This window comes from Gobio gobio, assembly GCF_949357685.1.
Source record: "Gobio gobio genome assembly, chromosome: 6".
NCBI classification, from domain to species: domain Eukaryota; kingdom Metazoa; phylum Chordata; class Actinopteri; order Cypriniformes; family Gobionidae; genus Gobio; species Gobio gobio.
The window spans coordinates 8,203,956-8,223,649 of record NC_137102.1 but is presented as its reverse complement, the minus strand read 5'-3'; the positions used below and the strand labels follow the sequence as shown (position 1 = coordinate 8,223,649).

At 37.5% G+C, this 19,694-nt stretch overlaps 1 protein-coding gene across 1 annotated transcript; it reads left to right on the top strand.

The window, feature by feature from the left end:
• The first annotated feature begins 1,044 nt into the window (after nucleotides 1-1,044).
• tcea1 (transcription elongation factor A (SII), 1) lies at nucleotides 1,045-12,084 on the top strand. Its single transcript, XM_079819192.1, has 10 exons — nucleotides 1,045-1,532; nucleotides 2,028-2,090; nucleotides 2,186-2,291; nucleotides 2,843-2,942; nucleotides 3,122-3,267; nucleotides 6,961-7,017; nucleotides 10,838-10,992; nucleotides 11,080-11,226; nucleotides 11,310-11,381; nucleotides 11,483-12,084. Exons 1-10 carry the CDS (start codon nucleotides 1,458-1,460, stop codon nucleotides 11,489-11,491), a joined length of 930 nt encoding a protein of 309 aa, XP_079675318.1. The 5' UTR covers nucleotides 1,045-1,457; the 3' UTR covers nucleotides 11,492-12,084.
• Nucleotides 12,085-19,694: the final 7,610 nt, after the last annotated feature.

The following is a 19,694-nucleotide window of genomic DNA, read 5'->3' as shown; positions in this document are numbered from 1 at the left end:
GCTCACCAAGGCTGCGTTTATTTGATCCAAAATACAGCAAAAAACAGTACTATTGTGCAATATTTTTACAATTTAAAATAGGCTAACTTTTTTTCTATTTGAATATAGGCTATTTTGAAATACAATTTATTTCTGTGATTCATGATCCTTCAGAAGTCATTCTAGGCCTAATATGCCGATCTGCTGCTCAAGAAACAGTTCTGATTATTATCAATATTGAAAACAGTTGTGCACCTTTTTTCAGGATTATTTAATGAAAAGAAAGTTAAAAAGAACAGCATTTATCTGAAATATAAAGCTTTTGCAACATTATAAATGTGATCAATTTAATGCATCCTTCCTGAATAAATGTATTAATTTATTTGAATTAATCATAAATTGGAATAAATTTAAATGGATGTGTGTGTGTGTGTGTATATATATATATATATATATATATATATATATATATATATATATATATATATATATATATATATATATATATATATATATATATATATATATATATATATATATATATATATATAAACAGAACTATATACAATCTTAGGGCTGTTTTCTTTTAGACATTTGTGCTCTCTTCCCCACCTTTCTGAATAGATTTCAGCAGTAAAGAGAGAAAGCATTTGCAGTGAAGGTTTTTCTCCATTTACCTGATTTTATAATGCTGCTTGTTCGTCCACGGACAACCTACTACAACTTCTACTACAACTCATGTGATACCTCAAACGCACACGTACAGCAACGGTTGTTGCCAAGTATTAATTCCCGGGGGATCAATACAAACTAATAAACGGTTCCATTTTCATATTTCTTTGCCTGATTTGCCAAATTTTTGTTGCGGCACCGGTACATTATAAAAGTAGCCCAAAAAACGCAACCCGCGGCTCCGTAATTCCTTTTTTAAAATAGCCCAATTGTGCGGGAAAACTGCGACCCTGGCAACTATGCTGATCATGTATTATGTATGTTCTTAGCATTAATTAAATAAATAAAAATGTGTGGTTCGTTGTAAAACGAGCAGGAGCGCACTCTAGTGTTGCACATAGAAGTTGCTGGCATCTCACCAATTCAGCACAATTCGCTCCATATTGTGCTGTATGATTACCATATGATTCAAACTGTTTTACAAGCAATGTGCATAACATTTTAGCCACTTATGTATGTAACTTTCATGTAGTTTCAATGATAAGCTGGAAGCAATTTATAAATTCAGAACGCTTCACAACATGTTGTTGTTGTTGTTTTTCTCGATTAGTGTTGCCTAGGGTTAACGTCGATGGACGCTTCTAAGTCAATGGGTTGATTAGTAATGTCTGAGCTTTTCATAGAAACGCCTTCCTGCCGGAGCTGCTGCGTTCGCCGCCGGTTTAGTGGTGTGTTTGTGTGTGGTTCTACGTTTTTGTATCATATATACTTCGTTTAAATTTAATATTTGCCCCTAATCATCAATCATGGGAAAGAAAGAAGAGGAAGAGATCATCCGGATCGCAAAAAAAATGGATAAAATGGCACAGAAGAAGAACGGGGTGAGGTGTTTTGTCATGAATGAATTCCCTGCCTCTTACTAGACGAGGCTACATTGTATAGCAAGCTAGAAGCTACATATGAAGAAGAACTAATTTCACCATCTACAGCGAAACTGGCGAGCTGTTTTGTCAATAGATTTAGTGGTTAATGCTCAAGTATGTGCAATATATAGTGGTTTAGTTTACTTGGTAAGAAACTCAACGCTAAGCGGGAAAATTAGCAACGTTAGCCGCTGTTAGCGCGGATAAATACACGGGGTCAGTCAGCGGGAGGCAGTAATGCCACTGATTTCATCTCGAATACAAACTGGATAAAAACTTGTTTTACAAGCATATTGAACGCAAGTGAGTGAAAGTCAGGATAATTTGCAAAAGTTATGCTACAAAGTAACTGCTGTTGACGTCTATGTAAACATGCGCATGTGTTATTGAAGTTCCAATACTTTATATTGTGTATTTTAAAGTGTCATAATGAAATGCATTGCATTTTTTTAGGCTGGTGCACTGGACTTACTAAAGGAACTAAAGAATATACCCATGACCCTGGAGCTTTTGCAGGTATGCTTACCTTGTTTACTACACCTAAGTAGTATTCTCGCTTCAACACTCAAGTAAATGTAACGAAAGATTTCCTTTTCTTTTCTAATAAACAGTCCACAAGGATCGGGATGTCGGTCAATGCTATCCGCAAGCAGAGCACAGACGATGAAGTGACCTCACTGGCCAAGTCCTTGATCAAGTCCTGGAAGAAGTTGCTTGGTAAATAACATTGTCATTTTAATGTAAATGTATGTGTGAAAAAATATAGGGGATGTATGAAGTTACGCTGAGGTTCACACTGTGTCCCAGCAAATGTATTTCATCACATTAACTATGAACATTATCTACTAATGTCAGACAACCAGACAAATATTGTATGGCTTACAACCTAGCAAACGTTTTTTTGCACAATACTTGACTTAAAAGTCTTTTATTTTTGTGTTATTTCTTTAAAGTAAATTACACTTAGTTTGATATGCACACATTTTTAAGTGTGGCGTATGTCCAACTACTTTCGGGGGCTTGCGTGTATAATATAATGTATAAAATTGTGTACGCCTACATTGTGTATAATTCAAACTTCTCATTTAGTTATTTTAACAATAATATAAGTTACTATGGGTTTTGTTGTTGTAATACCACTAATTGCCTGTATGTGGTAGCAACTGCAGGTTTCCTTGTGTACAATGTCCCAGATTTTGAGGTTATGATTTCTGATTATTTGTTGCATCACACTTATGAAATGACTAAAGAGTGATTTTGACATCCAGATGAACCTGCTGCGGATAAGAACGCTGAGGAGAAAAAGAAGGAACGCACAACACCAGTGGTCTCACCGTCTCAAGCCAGCCCGGAGCCCAGAGAGGAGAGGTACCTCTCAAACTACAAGATTGTGTTCATGGTCATGAGATTATTATCAAATTAACAAAATCTTGGCATTATGCCATTAAATAGGCATATCTTAGTATTTCGATTTTTGGCCGTAAATAAGGCTTTATAGATCTAACTCTTGCTTTCTTTTTATTCCTTTTTCCTCTCTTCTCTTTCAGCTCGAGCAGTAATTCTAGCAGTAAGAGCGAGTCTGTCGATGTTACACCCAACACATTGATAGCCACTTTCCCACGAGCACCAGGCACATCTGACTCAGTCCGTATCAAGTGCAGGGAGTTGCTGTCAAATGCTTTGCAAACAGGAGGCAAGTCATGGCAGGCAATTCTTCCACACACAATTTTTTTTCTCCTTACTAAGTTAGCATACAGTTTGTTGCCAAGAGTATTTAGACTTGTTACTAAATTTATCTTTCTGAATTATAGATCGTACATTCAGGCTTAAATGAATGGTGCAAAATGCATAGAATACTTTGATTTACAGTTATTCAATAGTAATTGATGCTAATTGGTTTTTTAAAGGGTTAGATCACCAAAAAATGGAAATTCTGTCATTAATTACTCACCCTCATGTCGTTCCAAACCCGTAAGACATTCGTTCATCTTCAATTAAGATATTTTTCTCCATAGACAGCTATTTAATTAACACTTTCAAGGCCCAGAAAGGTAGTAAAAACATCGTTAAAATAGTCCATGTGACCTTTTTATGATTTTTTATTTATTTTATGAAGTGGTGTGTGCAAAACCATTGGCCGAAGCTGTTCACGTGAGCACCACCACGCATGCATGTGATGCTGACACAGGAGCTGGCCAATGTAAACTGCGTAGAAGTCTGACACAGACTAGAAGAAATAGTTGAATAAAGTCGTTTTTGTGCCCAAAAAGTATATTCTTGATGCTTCATAAAATTAAGGTTGAACCACTGGAGTCACATGGACTATTTTAATTATCTCTTTACCAGTGTTGGGGGTAACGCATTACAAGTAACTTGAGTTACGTAATAATATTACTTTTTCCAAGTAACTAGTAAAGTAACGCATTACTTTTCAAATTTACAACAAAATATCTGAGTTACTTTTTCAAAAAAGTAACGCTAGTTACTTTTTCACATTCATTTGACTGACAGCTCTCCTGCCCCCATGTTGAGAAAAATAAGTGCAGAGGCGTTGTGTGTAAACATGATGGTTATTGTAGTTCTAGACTAAATGTGAGCATTTATTTCTCTCACTTGCTCAATAAAGATTCTGTACTCCTCAAAATGAATAAAATCAGTCAAATGCAAAAACAGAATACTATGCGAACCTCCAATAATTAAATGTTAAATAAAACAACTATTTTTATGCATTATCTACCTTTATATTTAATTTACCAATGTCTTGCTGCTGACCTTTGATGATGAAAATTATTAGATTTTTTGTTTTTATTGGTAAAACTTTTTTCTCCTGCATCCTATTCTACCATTCTCCAGAATGGCAGCAGAGCTGCGCCCTCTACTGTTCATGGGTGAATCTGCATTTTTACCTCAGCCTGGGGCTTAAGGCCAATTTATACTTCTGCGTCGAGTGTACGCCGTAGGCTACGCGCGTAGCCGACGTCGTCGTGAGCATTTATACTTCTGCGCTGTTGTCTGCGTCAATGTGCAATTCCACATGCAGACGCTAGTAGGCAGTGTCCTCGGGCATGTTGGTGTAATCAAGAGAACAGCCGAAGAAGAAGCAGCTTGTTGTGTAGAATCTGTACATTCATGTCGGAATATCAGCAGCAGTGAGAGAGCGGCTTTTCTTGCAGCTTGAGTTGTTGTATCTAATACAAATTAAGCATCTCTAGTTGATTAGTAGAGTTAAATAAGGCGATCTGGCGCTGGAATGTGTTTGTGAAATCATTCGGAGCTCGTGGCCGCTGTTTTCAGCAGCGGTGGCTCGAGCAATCGATTGCTGTTGCGGAGACTTCATTCACGAAATATACCCTAATGTGTCCCTGTTCTTGATATACAATTACTGATTAACATCTTTGGTTTTAATGAGAAAATAAATAAACTACTCTAGCGGATCTATGTATTTATTTACTACCATAAAGAATCGCTGGACTGCAAAATATTGTGTTATAGCAGACGTAAGGAACTATGATCCAATTTCTGGACACACACACTCCTATCGCAGATTTTTTATTTATTTATTGACCTGAGGGAAGGGTTCTGGCAGACCAATCACAGCGCTTGCGGTCCGCGTAGAATTGACGCGTTGTTACATTTTTGGAGAGGTGCGCGTCAGGGTACGGCGTATCCAACACGTCTATGCGTAGCGTACGCAATACCCTCTGCGTGCACTCGACGCAGAAGTATAAATTGGCCTTTATTATTTCAATTTTGGTATGAAGAGGTCTTTACCGTTGCACAAAAATATAACTTTTTTGTTATAAACAAAAACAAGCCCAGCCCAAGTGAGAAAAAGTAACGCAAAAGTAACGTAACACATTACTTTTCTTAAAAAGTAACTAACTCAATTAGTTACTTTTTAAGGGAGTAATGCAATATTGTAATGCATTACTTTTCAAAGTAACTTTCGCCAACACTGCTCTTTACTACCTTTCTGGACCTTGAAAGTGTTAATTAAATTGCTGTCTATGGAGGGGTCAGAGAGCGCTCAGATTTCATCAAAAATATCTTCATTTGTGTTCTGAAGATGAACGAAGGTCTTACGGTATTGGAAACGACATGAGGGTGAGTAAATAATGACAATTTTCTTTTTTGGGTAAACTAACCCTTTAAATATAAATTTGGTAATTATTAAGATTAGTTTTAAATGATTTATAGAACAAAACGTTAAACAAGAAAATTTAAAGCATTTGTATTTCAGTTAAATCTTAGGTCTGTATAGTTTTGCTATATATATTAGTGCTGTGAATCAATTAAAATAAATTAATTAATACAATTCCTAATTAACTAATTAATCAAATTTTTTTCTGTAATTAATCATGATTAATTGCAATTAAAAAAACATTGGAGTTTTTAATATTTTGATATTGTAATAACTTCAGTTACTCTCCAAATTAATGTAGAAACAATTTAAAGACAGCGTATTTTAAATATTTGTTGTAATGGCATCTTTTTATGAATGAAGGCTAGCATCACTGATACTAATGTCTCTATGAAACATTAATGACGTTACATTACAGTATAACTGAAAGATACCAATTTCAACATTTATTAGGCTTTAAAAAATAACAACTTTTAATTTAATTGAATTTGAAACAATCTTTACATAATCCCATTATAATAAATGTTATATTTACCCATGGCCTTCCCTGTTAGACATAGTTATCAACACCTTTCTTAACTGCATAAATAATAAATTAAATATAGATTAATCATCATTAAAGCTAAATTTTTTCTGTTCCCGTTGTTCTTTGATGAACATTAATGACAGACATCATCAGTGCTGCGGTCACTTCCGAACTGCCGAACATGACGTGGATCTGATGCGCTGTCCCGCGCATCTCATTTTCATGTTCATTTAAGACGTTATTTAACTAATTTAAGACTCCAAATATGAGAATTCTCGACAAAACTGGGATTTTGCCAAAATTCTGTGTTGTTGTTATTTTTTGTTCAAGAGTGAAAGAGAACTCGATGTGTACGAGACTGGCGCCCACGCGTGTGTGTGTGTGTGTGTGAGGGTGTCCCTCGATTAGCTTCCTAGGTGGTAAATCAGTATATCGTGTACATGAATGTGGCCGACTCCCTGATCAGTGCCCTGACTACTGAACAAGGGAGCGGATTGAGATAGTTTAAAAGCATTTACATGAATAAGAGCGTGATCGTGATGAAATTAACGCGTTAATTTGCCCAGCACTAATATATATATATATATATATATATATATATATATATATATATATATATATATATATATATATATGCACACACACACACAAACTCTGTGTAAAGTTTAGAGTTTTCTTGTTTTTAAATGTTTAAAGTGTTTTGTCTTTTTTTGTTTCAGATGATCACATTGCGATTGGCGCTGATTGTGATGAACTTGGAGCTCAGATTGAAGATTATATCCTTTTAGTATTCATCCCAAAATTATGGTCCAAGCACTGAAGGTGTATCCGTTGGCGTTGTTATTCTTCTTTCGCTGCTTCTCCTTCCGCTCTTGAGTCTATGGCAGCCCATAGAACCGCCTGCGGGAAAGTTATGAAATTTGGCACACATATTCAGGTGCTGGTCATATAATTAGAATATCATCAAAAAGTTGATTTATTTCACTAATTCCATTCAAAAAGTGAAAATTGTATATTCATTCATTACACACAGACTGATATATTTCAAATGTTTATTTATTTTCATTTTGATGATTATAACTTACAACTAAGGAAAATCACAAATTCAGTATCTCAGAAAATTTGAATATTGTGAAAAGGTAAAATATTGAAGACACCTGGTGCCACACTCTAATCAGCTAATTAATTTAAAACACCTGCAAAGGCCTTTACTGGTCTCTCAGTCTAGTTCTGTAGGCTACACAATCATGGGGAAGACTGCTGACTTGACAGTTGTCCAAAAGACGACAATTGACACCTTGCACAAGGAGGGCAAGACACAAAAGGTCATTGCAAAAAAGGCTGGCTGTTCACAGAGCTCTGTGTCCAAGCACATTAATAGAGAGGCGAAGGGAAGGAAAAGATGGGGTAGAAAAAAGTTTACAAACAATAGGGATAACCGCACCCTGGAGAGGATTGTGAAACAAACCCCATTCAAAAATGTGGGGGAGATTCACAAAGAGTGGACTGGAGCTGGAGTCAGTGCTTGAAGAACCACTACGCACAGACGTATGCTCTGCTAAAGACAAAAAGTACTGGACTGCTGCTGAGTGGTCCAAAGTTATGTTCTCTGACGAAAGTAAATTTTGCATTTCCTTTGGAAATCAGGGTCCCAGAGTCTGGAGGAAGAGAGGAAAGGCACACAATCCACATTGCTTGAGGTCCAGTGTAAAGTTTCCACAGTCAGTGATGGTTTGGGGTGCCATGTCATCTGCTGGTGTTGGTCCACTGTGTTTTCTGAGGTCCAAGGTCAACGCAGCCGTATACCAGGAAGTTTTAGAGCACTTCATGCTTCCTGCTGACCAACTTTATGGAGATGCAGATTTCATTTTCCAGCAGGACTTGGCACCTGCACACAGTGCCAAAGCAACCAGAACCTGGTTTCAGGACCATGGTATCCCTGTTCTTAATTGGTCAGCAAACTCGCCTGACCTTAACCCCATAGAAAATCTATGGGGTATTGTGAAGAGGAAGATGCGATATGCCAGACCCAACAATGCAGAAGACTATCAGAGCAACCTGGGCTCTCATAACACCTGAGCAGTGCCACAGACTGATCGACTCATGCCACGCCGCATTGCTGCAGTAATTCAGGCAAAAGGAGCCCCAATTAAGTATTGAGTGCTGGACATGCTCATAATTTTCATGTTCATACTTTTCAGTTGGCCAAGATTTCTAAAAATCCTTTCTTTGTATTGGTCTTAAGTAATATTCAAATTTTCTGAGATACTGAATTTGGGATTTTCCTTAGTTGTCAGTTATAATCATCAAAATTAAAAGAAATAAACATTTGAATTATATCAGTCAGTGTGTAATGAATGAATATAATATACAAGTTTCACTTCAACTTTTTGATGATATTCTTATTATATGACCAGCACCTGTAGACGACAGCCTGAACTGTCACCATAGCAAATTTGGAGTCTCTAACTTAATCGCCATAGCGCCACCAACTGTTGAACCGTAAGGGCTAGAAACAAAACTTTTTTTCTTTCTCTGATTCATTGACTCAACACGATTCCCTATGCGTCATTTAAAAAAAAATCTGCCGTTTTGACATTTTCGAACACCTCCTAGACTGTTGGTCTGATTTTCAGAGAAATTAAATCAGATCATCTTCAGAGTTATGGAATAGTTGATTTGTCAAACCGATTTCAATAACACGCGAACAAATTCGACGAAGAGCATGCCAAAATGACCACGAGGCTATATCTCTGCAACGCTTTAGCGTATCTTAAATAAACTTGGAGTGTGTTATGACAACCATGACCTGAGGGTACGTGCACAGTTTCTGCACAGTGCCACCTAGTGGTCAGGAGATATGAAAAAATGGCTCTTTTTGTTTATAACTTCTGAACAGTTTAGTCAAAACTTATCTCTTTAGATTCATTGCAGCATGGCAAGTCAAACAATCAATTTTCCCATATCTGCCATTTTGGGCGTCTGCTATTTTTAATTTTGTCGTAAAATGCTATATTTTATGAATGCATTGCCGTATCGTAACGAAACTCAGTATGTGTCTTCGGCACCATGTCCTGAATGTACTCAAAAGGTTTCGGGGCAGTGCCACCTCGTGGTCAAAAGTTATAATGAAATTTCCAAAAATGATAATTTTTGATTAGGTTAGGTTTTTTGAAAAAGTTATGGATTTCGTGTCGATAAACGAAATAGTTTTCGTATACCTCATCCACAAAGTTGATGGCATGATGCCAAAATGACTCTGAGGCTGTATCTCTGTAATGCTTTGACAAGGGGTGGAATGGTTCAAATTACTCACAGTTCGGTTTTTTTCATGGTTTTAGGATCACGGTTTCAGCACAGTTCGGTATGCGTTATGTTCAAGGTAATTAGAACATTTGTCAAATAAATATACACAAAATAAGATCAAATAATCAAACTACAAGCAACAGCACAAATACATACAATAGAGCAAAGGTGCATATAAAATGTGCTTTTCAGGTGTCTAACAGTAGTTTTCAGGTGCAGAATGAAGTAATCAAATATAAAATGACATTACATTATGACTTTTACTCAAGACATAACCTACTATGTTCGCTAGGATTACTCACCAAGACGGGCATGTTGACATATTTTTTGTGTGAATTTGTCTGTGCAAGCACAAGACCTCAAAAAAGAGAATATTTGCGCGCTATCTGCGACGCACTGTGCGCGCGCTTCAGATGACACACAAATCTTCTCTCAGCGTGCGCCAGTTCTCTTTCACGTCTTGCTCTTGCTTGCTCCACTAATGCTTTTTCATGTACTGTACACTTTCCTTGTATAACAGTTCTATCTAATAACTTATTAGACAGGCCTGTTAAACCGATCGTAAACTAATGAAGATGGAGAATGTGAGAGCAATGTCAAGCTCTGGTGTTCTCAGCACTGTCAAAATAAAAGTCATAACCGCGGCTTACGTCACTTCAGAGTTCCTACTGGCGGTGCGAATGCAACCAGGAAAATGTTCCTAGGCACCCTATTGGTTAGTTTCTAGAACTACCGGTGCAAAAGCCATTTTGCCTTAAAGGAACACTCCACTATTTTTGAAAATAGGCTCATTTTCCGTCTCCCCTAGAGTTAAACAGTTGAGTTTTACCGTTTTCGAATCCATTCAGCCGATCTCCGGGTCTGGCGGTAGCACTTTTAGCATAGCTTAGCATAGATCATTGAATCTGATTAGACCGTTAGCATCTCGCTCAAAAATTACCAAAGACTTTTGGTATTTTTCCTATTTAAAACTTGACTCTTCTGTAGTTACATCGTTTACTAAGATCGATGGAAAATGAAAAGTTGTGACCCGGAGATCTGCTGAATGGATTAGAAAACTGTAAAACTCAACTGTTTGACTCGAGGGGAGTTTTCAAAAATAGTGGAGTGTTCCTTTAAATCATCTTAAAATGTCTTGTGCTTGCATGACCTATCGTGCCTTCTATATGCATGGCCCCTTTTTGCTGCTTGCAGCTATGTTTATTATTGTTATTGAAATGTGTGTGAATCTGATTTATTTATAAAAAGTACATATTACATTTTACAAGCATTTCCTTGACCAACTTGCACGTATCTTTTCGGAGTTCAAAAATACTGACATGAAATACAAGAATCGTGTACGAAGCCGAATCTCCAATCTTAAGGATGCAAAGAACCCCAACCTGAGAAGGAACGTGCTGTGTGGGAACGTGAGCCCAGAACGCATAGCGAAAATGACAGCGGAGGTGAGTAAACAATGACATGGCGATTTTATAATGGTTATAGGAACATGTTCTCTCAGAGGTGACAGTGTGGAAATCTAAATCCGACAGGAAATGGCAAGCGATGAGCTGAAGGAGATGCGTAAGAATCTGACCAAAGAGGCCATCAGGGACCACCAAGTGTCCACTTCTGGGGGCACCCAGACTGACCTGTTCACTTGCGGGAAATGCAAAAAGAAGAGGTGTACATACACCCAGGTAACCATAGACAGTGTTGTTTTATGAATACCTGTGTAGTTGATTTTTATATATAAATTTTATAAACACAAATCTGTCTTCAGGTTCAAACTCGAAGTGCTGATGAACCGATGACAACATTCGTCTTCTGCAACGATTGTGGAAATAGGTGGAAGGTACGTTTCCTATTGTTGTGCCCTTTGTGATAACTTTACATTACCTGCAAACATGATGATGTATTTAATTAACGTTGTCTCTATTAAATCTATTTCCACAGTTCTGCTGAAGTTGGGAGTTGTTCTCTTTGTTTGGAGATGTAGCTAAATTCCAGGACCACGTTTCTGTATCATTGACGACAATTCAATGGCGCACCTGATGTACAAAGGCCACGATAGATCCCATCAACTGTTTGTTTCATTATAATGGTCCACAAACTCATGTCCTGTGTTTTAACTTGACGTATAGATAGGCCTTTGGACTATGATCAATGTTGTCAGATTTCTGTTTTCTTTTACCATCACTTTTTATATACGTAGATAAACATTTTGACAACATTCATATTTAGATAGTTTTGCTTTGCCCTTATGAAAACTAGTCGAAACTATTTAATTTTCCTTGACAGACCTACCAATTTTAAAATAAAATGCTTTAGCGTATGTTTGCTTTTGGTAAAGATTTTTTTTTTAACCTTTTTCATTTGGAAGATACTTTGAGTCTCTTTGTCACTCTTTGAATTATACATATTTATATGCATGATCTACAAATTTTTACTGTGTACATTGCTTTTACTTTCAGGAGTAAAATGTTTTAAAGATTCCTGGCAAGTGTGATTTATACATCATTTTAACAAGACGGCACATTACACATCTGAGACGATTGATTTACTTGTCAATTCTTATTTTATTGCTCTTCATAAAAAGCATTTACAAGCAAATGGATAGTCTAAGATTAGGTCACCATATAGGTTCTTATAAGGTGTTGTTATTTTGAGGTTTTGCAGTTACATTTATAAATATCCTTATGTTTCAAATTAAAAACTCTTAAGGCTAAAAAAACTATTACTCTTCTGCAGAGGCGGACAATCAACGTAGGCTACATTTACTTGAGTACTGTACTTAAGTACACTTTTTGAGTATCTGTATATTTTACTTGAGTAGTATTTTTGCTGCAAACTTATGACTTTTACTTCACTAAATTTGAAAGACACTACATTTCTATCAAGGTCCTCGAAGTATATAGTAATTTCTATGTAGCCGCTTTGATAGTCAGTGGGAAGGCTTTTTTTTTTTTCTTCAAAACGTGAATGACAAACACTACGACAAAAATCTATTGACATTTTCGTCAACGAATAAATATGAAAAAATGTTAGGGAGGGATGATTTGGGAAGAGATCCAGTCAGAACTGATGTCCTGCGTGAGATGCGCACAGAATTGCTCAAAAATGTCTGGGAGAAAGAGAAGAGCAGACGTGGATAAGTCTGAAAAAGGCAACGACATGAAAGAGAAAGCTCAATTCTGCCTCTCAGACGCCAGAGCAAAAGTACTGAATTGTAAAATTTATAAAATCTTATATTTAGTCGACCAAAACAAGTGGCATTTTAGTAAAAAGACTGACTCAAAAACTAAATTAACATTTTATACATGGTCAGCCAATAATATTTTATGGATTTGCCCAACAAGTTGCCATATCCTTGAGGATACAATGCTTCAGGTAAGTTCGACAATGACTAGTTAGCATGCAAAAACATAATTGGGCTAATGTTAACTGTTAAAAAAGTCCTTTCAGAAATAATTATTTTCATAATCTTGTCAAAAAACACAATGTAGAAACCTTTCTTTTCTAGTACGATTTCGACTTTGATAAGAGCTTTGTAACTTTTAAACAAGTAAATGAGTTCAAGGTAGTCGTATGCTAGCATGTCAAATGGAGCACACCATGATCGCATAGCGTGATTCATACAATGCTACAATAATAAAATAATGCATTTACTTCTACTTTTGATACTTAAGTGCTTTTAAAAGCAAGTACTTCTGTACTTTTACCTAAGTGAAAATCTATCTTTACTATCAAGTATTAACTTGAACAGCTTTTTATAGTAACTTTGTGTAAGGATCTTGATTCATTTTTGAGGGACCCAGTTAAATCTAAATTTGATTTAGATTTTTTGGTTACACTTTATTTTAATGTGTCCATATTACTGTGTAGACATGTGTGTACTGAGTAATAATAATTAATAACTACATGTGCTTACAGGGTTATGGTTATTGTAGCTTGTGTAACAAGGACACTGCGAAAATAAAGTGTTGTGGCCTAGTCAGACTTGTAACACGAAGGTTGCAGGAAACGACTGAGGTGCCCTTGAGCAATGCACCTAACCCCCCAATCGCAGTGAATGACTGCCCACTGCTCCGGGTGTGTGTGTCCACTACTCACTACTCCTAGCAGTGTTGGGGGTAAAGAGTTACAAAATAACGGATTACAGTAACGATATTACTTTTTTGGGTAACGAAGTAAAGTAACGCATTACACAACAAATATTGGTAACTACACTACTTTACTAGACTATAGGAACGCGCTTTCCTGCGTTACTCAAGCCGTGTTTGCCTGTGTGTAAAGATCTGATATGTTTAAAGGTCCCATGGCATGAAATTTTCATTTTATGAGGTAGTTCAACATTAATATGAGTTCCCCTAGCCTGAATATTGTCCCCAAGTGGATAGAAATGTTGATCGGTGTAAAACCGAGTTCTGGCTGTCTTTCTCTGCCTTTGAGAAAATGACAGGCCAGACGAGCCAATCCTGAAGTCTCCTGGTTTGACGTCCAAGCAGGAATGGTTACCTCCCTTTCCTCCGCCCAGAGAATCTGGCACGCCCATGCAAGCGCTCGAGTCGAGAGATCATTACTTGTGAACGAGTGAACGCTGGCAGTTTCTCAGTGATTGGATGTACAAATGAAAACAGAAGTCTTTTTCAGTTCCTTCTGATCTGTGATCAGTGATTTCTGATGTGTAGCTAATTATTTATTATTCGTGCACACACTGCGGCTTCTCTCTCTCCCGACAGACAGAACGGTGTTTTCATGTTTTCTATCTTGTGAGTCAGTGTTTTTGTACGTCCTCGTCGCGTCTATCTGTTCTTAAATGTGCATACAGTCGGGAGTTTCTGCTAAAACATCGGCAGAGCCACATCTTTAGAGATAAACCTCACGCACGCCGAAACTCGGCCTTCAACATCCCCGACCCCCAGTACTGCATCTGGCCCACAGCGGAGGCACCAAACGCGGCGTGAGATTAAGCAGAAGGGGGGTAAGCGTGAGGGTATCCGGCTAGGCTAGCCAGCTTTCCCCACAATAAACTGGATTACATTCGATTACTGCTGTTGTGTCTTTGTTTGCGCTGTGTAAGTTACTCAATGCGCGTCACTGACGCTTTTGATATGATTGGAACATATCTAGAAATAATGCTTTTCAAACTTACTAACTCGTTCATCTCGCTGTAATGGTACATTGCATGTGTTACAAAGTTGGTAGAATAATGATGAAGACGGACTCGGCGTGACTGGGACTCGTGTTTATTCAGAACTCTCAGATACAAACACAATAAACTCGCGCTGACAGACAGCGCTCTCACAACTCAGTAGTTACTATAAATAACTTTGTTAACAATCGCTCTGTCTCCGTGATGTCCGGTTCGCGAACGAATCATTCTTTTGAATCGGTTCTTTTTAGTGAACCGAACCAGTTCACCAAATCGGACTGAATCGTTCTAAACGGTTCACGTCTCGAGTCAGCGCTGATCCATAATTTACTAAAGTTACTAACTTTCTGACATGAGTGACAGCCCCTCCGACTAGAAATAAACTAATAACCTGAAGTATATTCTAGTAACTACAACAGTTCACCCTGAACTGAGACATGCTGAGAACTGATGTGAAGTGAACTCAGGTCCATCCGTCTCTCTGGCAGCAGCTCCTGCCTCGTAGACCTCGTTAAACCACGCCCCCTCCGCTCATTTCAAATGCAAAGATGTCAGCCAATCACAACAGTGGGCGTTTTTACTGAAGTCTCACAGCAGACACGCCTCTTGAAACAGGGCAGTCAGCCACAGGGCAAACAGCAGTATAGACAGAATGCCTTTTATTTCTAAATTATGACATTTTATGATGTAAAAATCATACTAACAATATAAGTACACCTCAGGAAACACTATAAAATAATAGAAAAATGCCATGCCATGGGACCTTTAAGTGCTGCGTGCACCGTTGCCATAGAGCAGTGTTTCCCAACCGAGGTGCCGTCTGACAAGAGCAGGAGTGCCGTGTAAAAGTCCTTCAAATAGTGTTAGTCAGCATAGTGCTGCAGTATGTTCGAATACTAGTCATTTTCGCCGTCATCACAAATGAGAAGTTGCGCGCGCTGTGAGAATATTTTGTCTATGTGCACTCATCCGAAAGCGCGCACACGTCTCACAGTGCGCAAATATTGAGTTCTCTTTCAAGTTTTGCTCTTGAACGGACAAACTCACACAAAAACTATGTCAACATGCCCATCTTGATGAGTATCCTAGCAGACATAGTCTGTATATGCCTTAAAACGACGCATATCCGAGCATTAGGTCTTTAAAGGGGCAGTATTATTAGGTCATAAAGGGGCAGTTTTATTAGCTCTTAAAGGGGCAGTAGCCTTTACTGCTGTCTGTTTAATGTCAAACAACAAAAGACAAGGGCATCACTCACTGCTCTTGATTGAATAGATTTTGTAAATTTAATAGGATTAATGTTTAATTTATACAGTCAAATATATGCAATGTTATTTTACATTTGATTTCTGTACCTGAAAACTAATGTTAGACGTACCTGAAAAACCTGAAAAGCATTGTTTATTTTATTAGTGTCTTTGCTCAATAGTATTTATTTGTGCTGCTGCTTGTATTTAAATTATTTGTTCTTATTATTTTCTTTATCTTTATTTGACAGTAGTCCTTTTTGTTTGTTTGGGGAAACACTGCCATAGAGCCATGATGTTTGTCCATATATCTACACGGTAAATTAAGAAATGGGAAAGTAAAGTAATAAGTAGTGTAGTTACTTTTCAAATACAGTGACTAGTAAAGTAATCTCATTACAATTTACAGATGTAACTAGTAACTAGTAACTAATTACTTTTTTTGAGTAACTACCCCAACACTGACTCCTAGCATGTGTGCACTAACTTGGATGGGTTACATGCAGAGGACAAATTCTGAGTATGGGTTACCATACTTGGCCTTCACATCATGCCATTTATTTTTTTAACCGATTATTAAGTTGTTTGGAGAGGTCATGTTTGCTCTTTTTCTGAGGTCAGTTTCTCAAAAAAAAAAAAAAAAAAAATTGCCACTTAACGAGCCTTGAACAGCATTCGCCATTAACAAATTGATGATGATGAGATAATGTAAAGAAAAAACAGCATATCTGATCAGTCATGGCAAATTACTTTTGACGTCTGCAATCAATACAAAGTGGATAGCACTTGCCATTTGCAGGCAGATTTCAGTTTTGTGAATTTCTATCGCTTTCTTCTCAAATGATTTTGCTGTAATACCCACTGCCGCCTTGATGTCCTAACAAGCCCCTTGCATTAGCAATGTCTCATCTGAATAACAAACAACCCTTTGGTGGTTGTTCTTGATGTCCTTTTGTGCATATGGAAAACAGGAGGTGATGGTTTATCACATCCTAAGACCACTGCATCTTTGCTCATCATTTACAGTAGGTTAAGATGTTAAGGAGAGCAGCTCACCCATTCTTTAATGGGAAAATATGTTTACAATTATGAATGCTCTTTATGGATACTCAAAATTTGCTCTTAGAAATGGCTAAATGGGGAGGACACTTGTTTTAGGTTCTTTTGTGAGGTTACCAGGTGCATCCTCTCCAGAGTGGGCAGCACTGTTTCACTCACTGTAAATAGAGACCACACAGAAACCCCTTTATTATTAACACGTTAAATGGCAAATACAAGCCAAAATAATGCCATTACCTGTATTCTTTATTTTATGTATATACAGGTGCTGGTCATATAATTAGAATATCATCAAAAAGTTGATTTATTACACGAATTCCATTCAAAAAGTGACACTTGTATATTATATTAATTCATTACACACTGACTGATATATTTTAAATGTTTATTTATTTTAATTTTGATGATTATAACAGACAACTAAGGAAAATCCCAAATTCAGTATCTCAGAAAATGAGAATATTACTTAAGACCAATACAAAGAAAGGATTTTTAGAAATCTTGGCCAACTGAAAAGTATGAACATGAAAAGTATGAGCATGTCCAGCACTCAATACTTAATTGGGGCTCCTTTTGCCTGAATTACTGCAGCAATGCGGCGTGGCATGGAGTCGATCAGTCTGTGGCACTGCTCAGGTGTTATGAGAGCCCAGGTTGCTCTGATAGTGGCCTTCAGCTCTTCTACATTGTTGGGTCTGGCATATCGCATCTTCCTCTTCACAATACCAATAGATTTTCTTTGGAGTTAAGGTCAGGCGAGTTTGCTTGCCAATTAAGAACAGGGATACCATGGTCCTGAAACCAGGTTCTGGTTGCTTTGGCACTGTGTGCAGGTGCCAAGTCCTGCTGGAAAATGAAATCTGCATCTCCATAAAGTTGGTCAGCAGGAAGCATGAAGTGCTCTAAAACTTCCTGGTATACGGCTTAGGGCTGCAACTTGACGACGTCGACTACGAAAATACGTCGACGTGCGTGAAATGCGTCGACGCGTCGGCGGCACATTATTTACGTTCTAGAATGGAACAGAAGATCTAGAATAATGGCAGCTTCTGCTCCCGGGCATAGTGAAAATGATCATTTATCATATAAAGCCAGACCGCGACATTCAAAGGTGTGGGAGTACTTTAAACAGAAGCCGAATAAAACTGTGCTTTGCTCGCTCCTTAATGCCGGTTTTACACTGCGCGCGGTGGCAGAGCAGAGCTGTGGAAACTTTACACTGGACCTCAAGCAATGTGGATTGTGTGCCTCTCCTCTCTTCCTCCAGAGGAAATGCAAAATGTACTTTAATCAGAGAACATAACTTTGGACCACTTTTTTTCCTTCTTGTCTTTAGCACAGGCGAAACGCTTCTGATGCTGTCTGTTGTTCAAGAGTGGCTTGACACAAGGAATGCGACAGCTGAAACCCATGTCTTGCATACGTCTGTGCGTAGTGGTTCTTGAAGCACTGACTCCAGCTCCAGTCCACTCTTTGTGAATCCCCACATTTTTGAATGGGTTTTGTTTCACTATCCTCTCCAGGGTGCGGTTATCCCTATTGCTTGTACACTTTTTTCTACCACATATTTTCCTTCCCTTCGCCTCTCTATTAATGTGCTTGGACACAGAGCTCTGTGAACAGCCAGCCTTTTTTGCAATGACCTTTTGTGTCTTGCCCTCCTTGTGCAAGGTGTCAATTGTCATCTTTTGGACAACTGTCAAGTCAGCAGTCTTCCCCATTATTGTGTAGCCTACAGAACTAGACTGAGAGACCATTAAAGGCCTTTGCAGGTGTTTTGAGTTAATTAGCTGATTAGAGTGTGGCACCAGGTGTCTTCAATATTGAACCTTTTTACAATATTCTAATTTTCTGAGATACTAAATTTGGGATTTTCCTTAGTTGTCAGTTATAATCATCAAAATTAAAAGAAATAAACATTTGAGATATATCAGTCGGTGTGTAATGAATGAATATAATATACAAGTTTCACTTTTTGAATGGAATTAGAGAAATAAATCAACTTTGATTAGATATATAGATACAAATATATAGATCTATATGGCATATACGTCAGTCCACTATATTCCGCAGCTTTGACAACAATCACACGTTTTAAAATTATTGTGCTTTATTGTATCTTAAAGATTCCAAATGCCCACAAATCATTATTTTTCTCAATTCGTTAAAACAGAAAAAACTAATCTGATTACTGTAAACATTCACATATTATTAATCAAAAAAGTATTATAATCTTTATGTAAACTGATTGGAAAATAACACTTTTTTGTATACTTTACAGAACAACAACAAATAAAAGAGAGAGAGAGAGAGAGAGAGAGAGAGAAAGAGAGAGAAAGAAAGAAAAAAAAGATCTATAGGCAGTATAACTCCAAACCATTGGCTTAGATTGTGTTTGAGGTTGATCTATGTGGTAAATCCATCAGCTCAAATTGCACATATCAATTGCACATTTCATATTAAGTTAGTCTAAGACAAGTAGAAGCACCTCCATGAAATACATGTTGGTAAAAGTACGTCTGGACTCAGATCAACAACCTAACCGACAAATAGACTTACTTCCTTAAATGTGTGACTTCAGCACTTGACAAAACCAATGGTGTTTTCCACTCCAAAACTAGAGGCAAATGAAGTGCAATAGCTCAATTCAGAAGTCATCTCGTGAACTGATCGAAGGCCCAGAGTCTACGTACTGTATGTGGCAAGA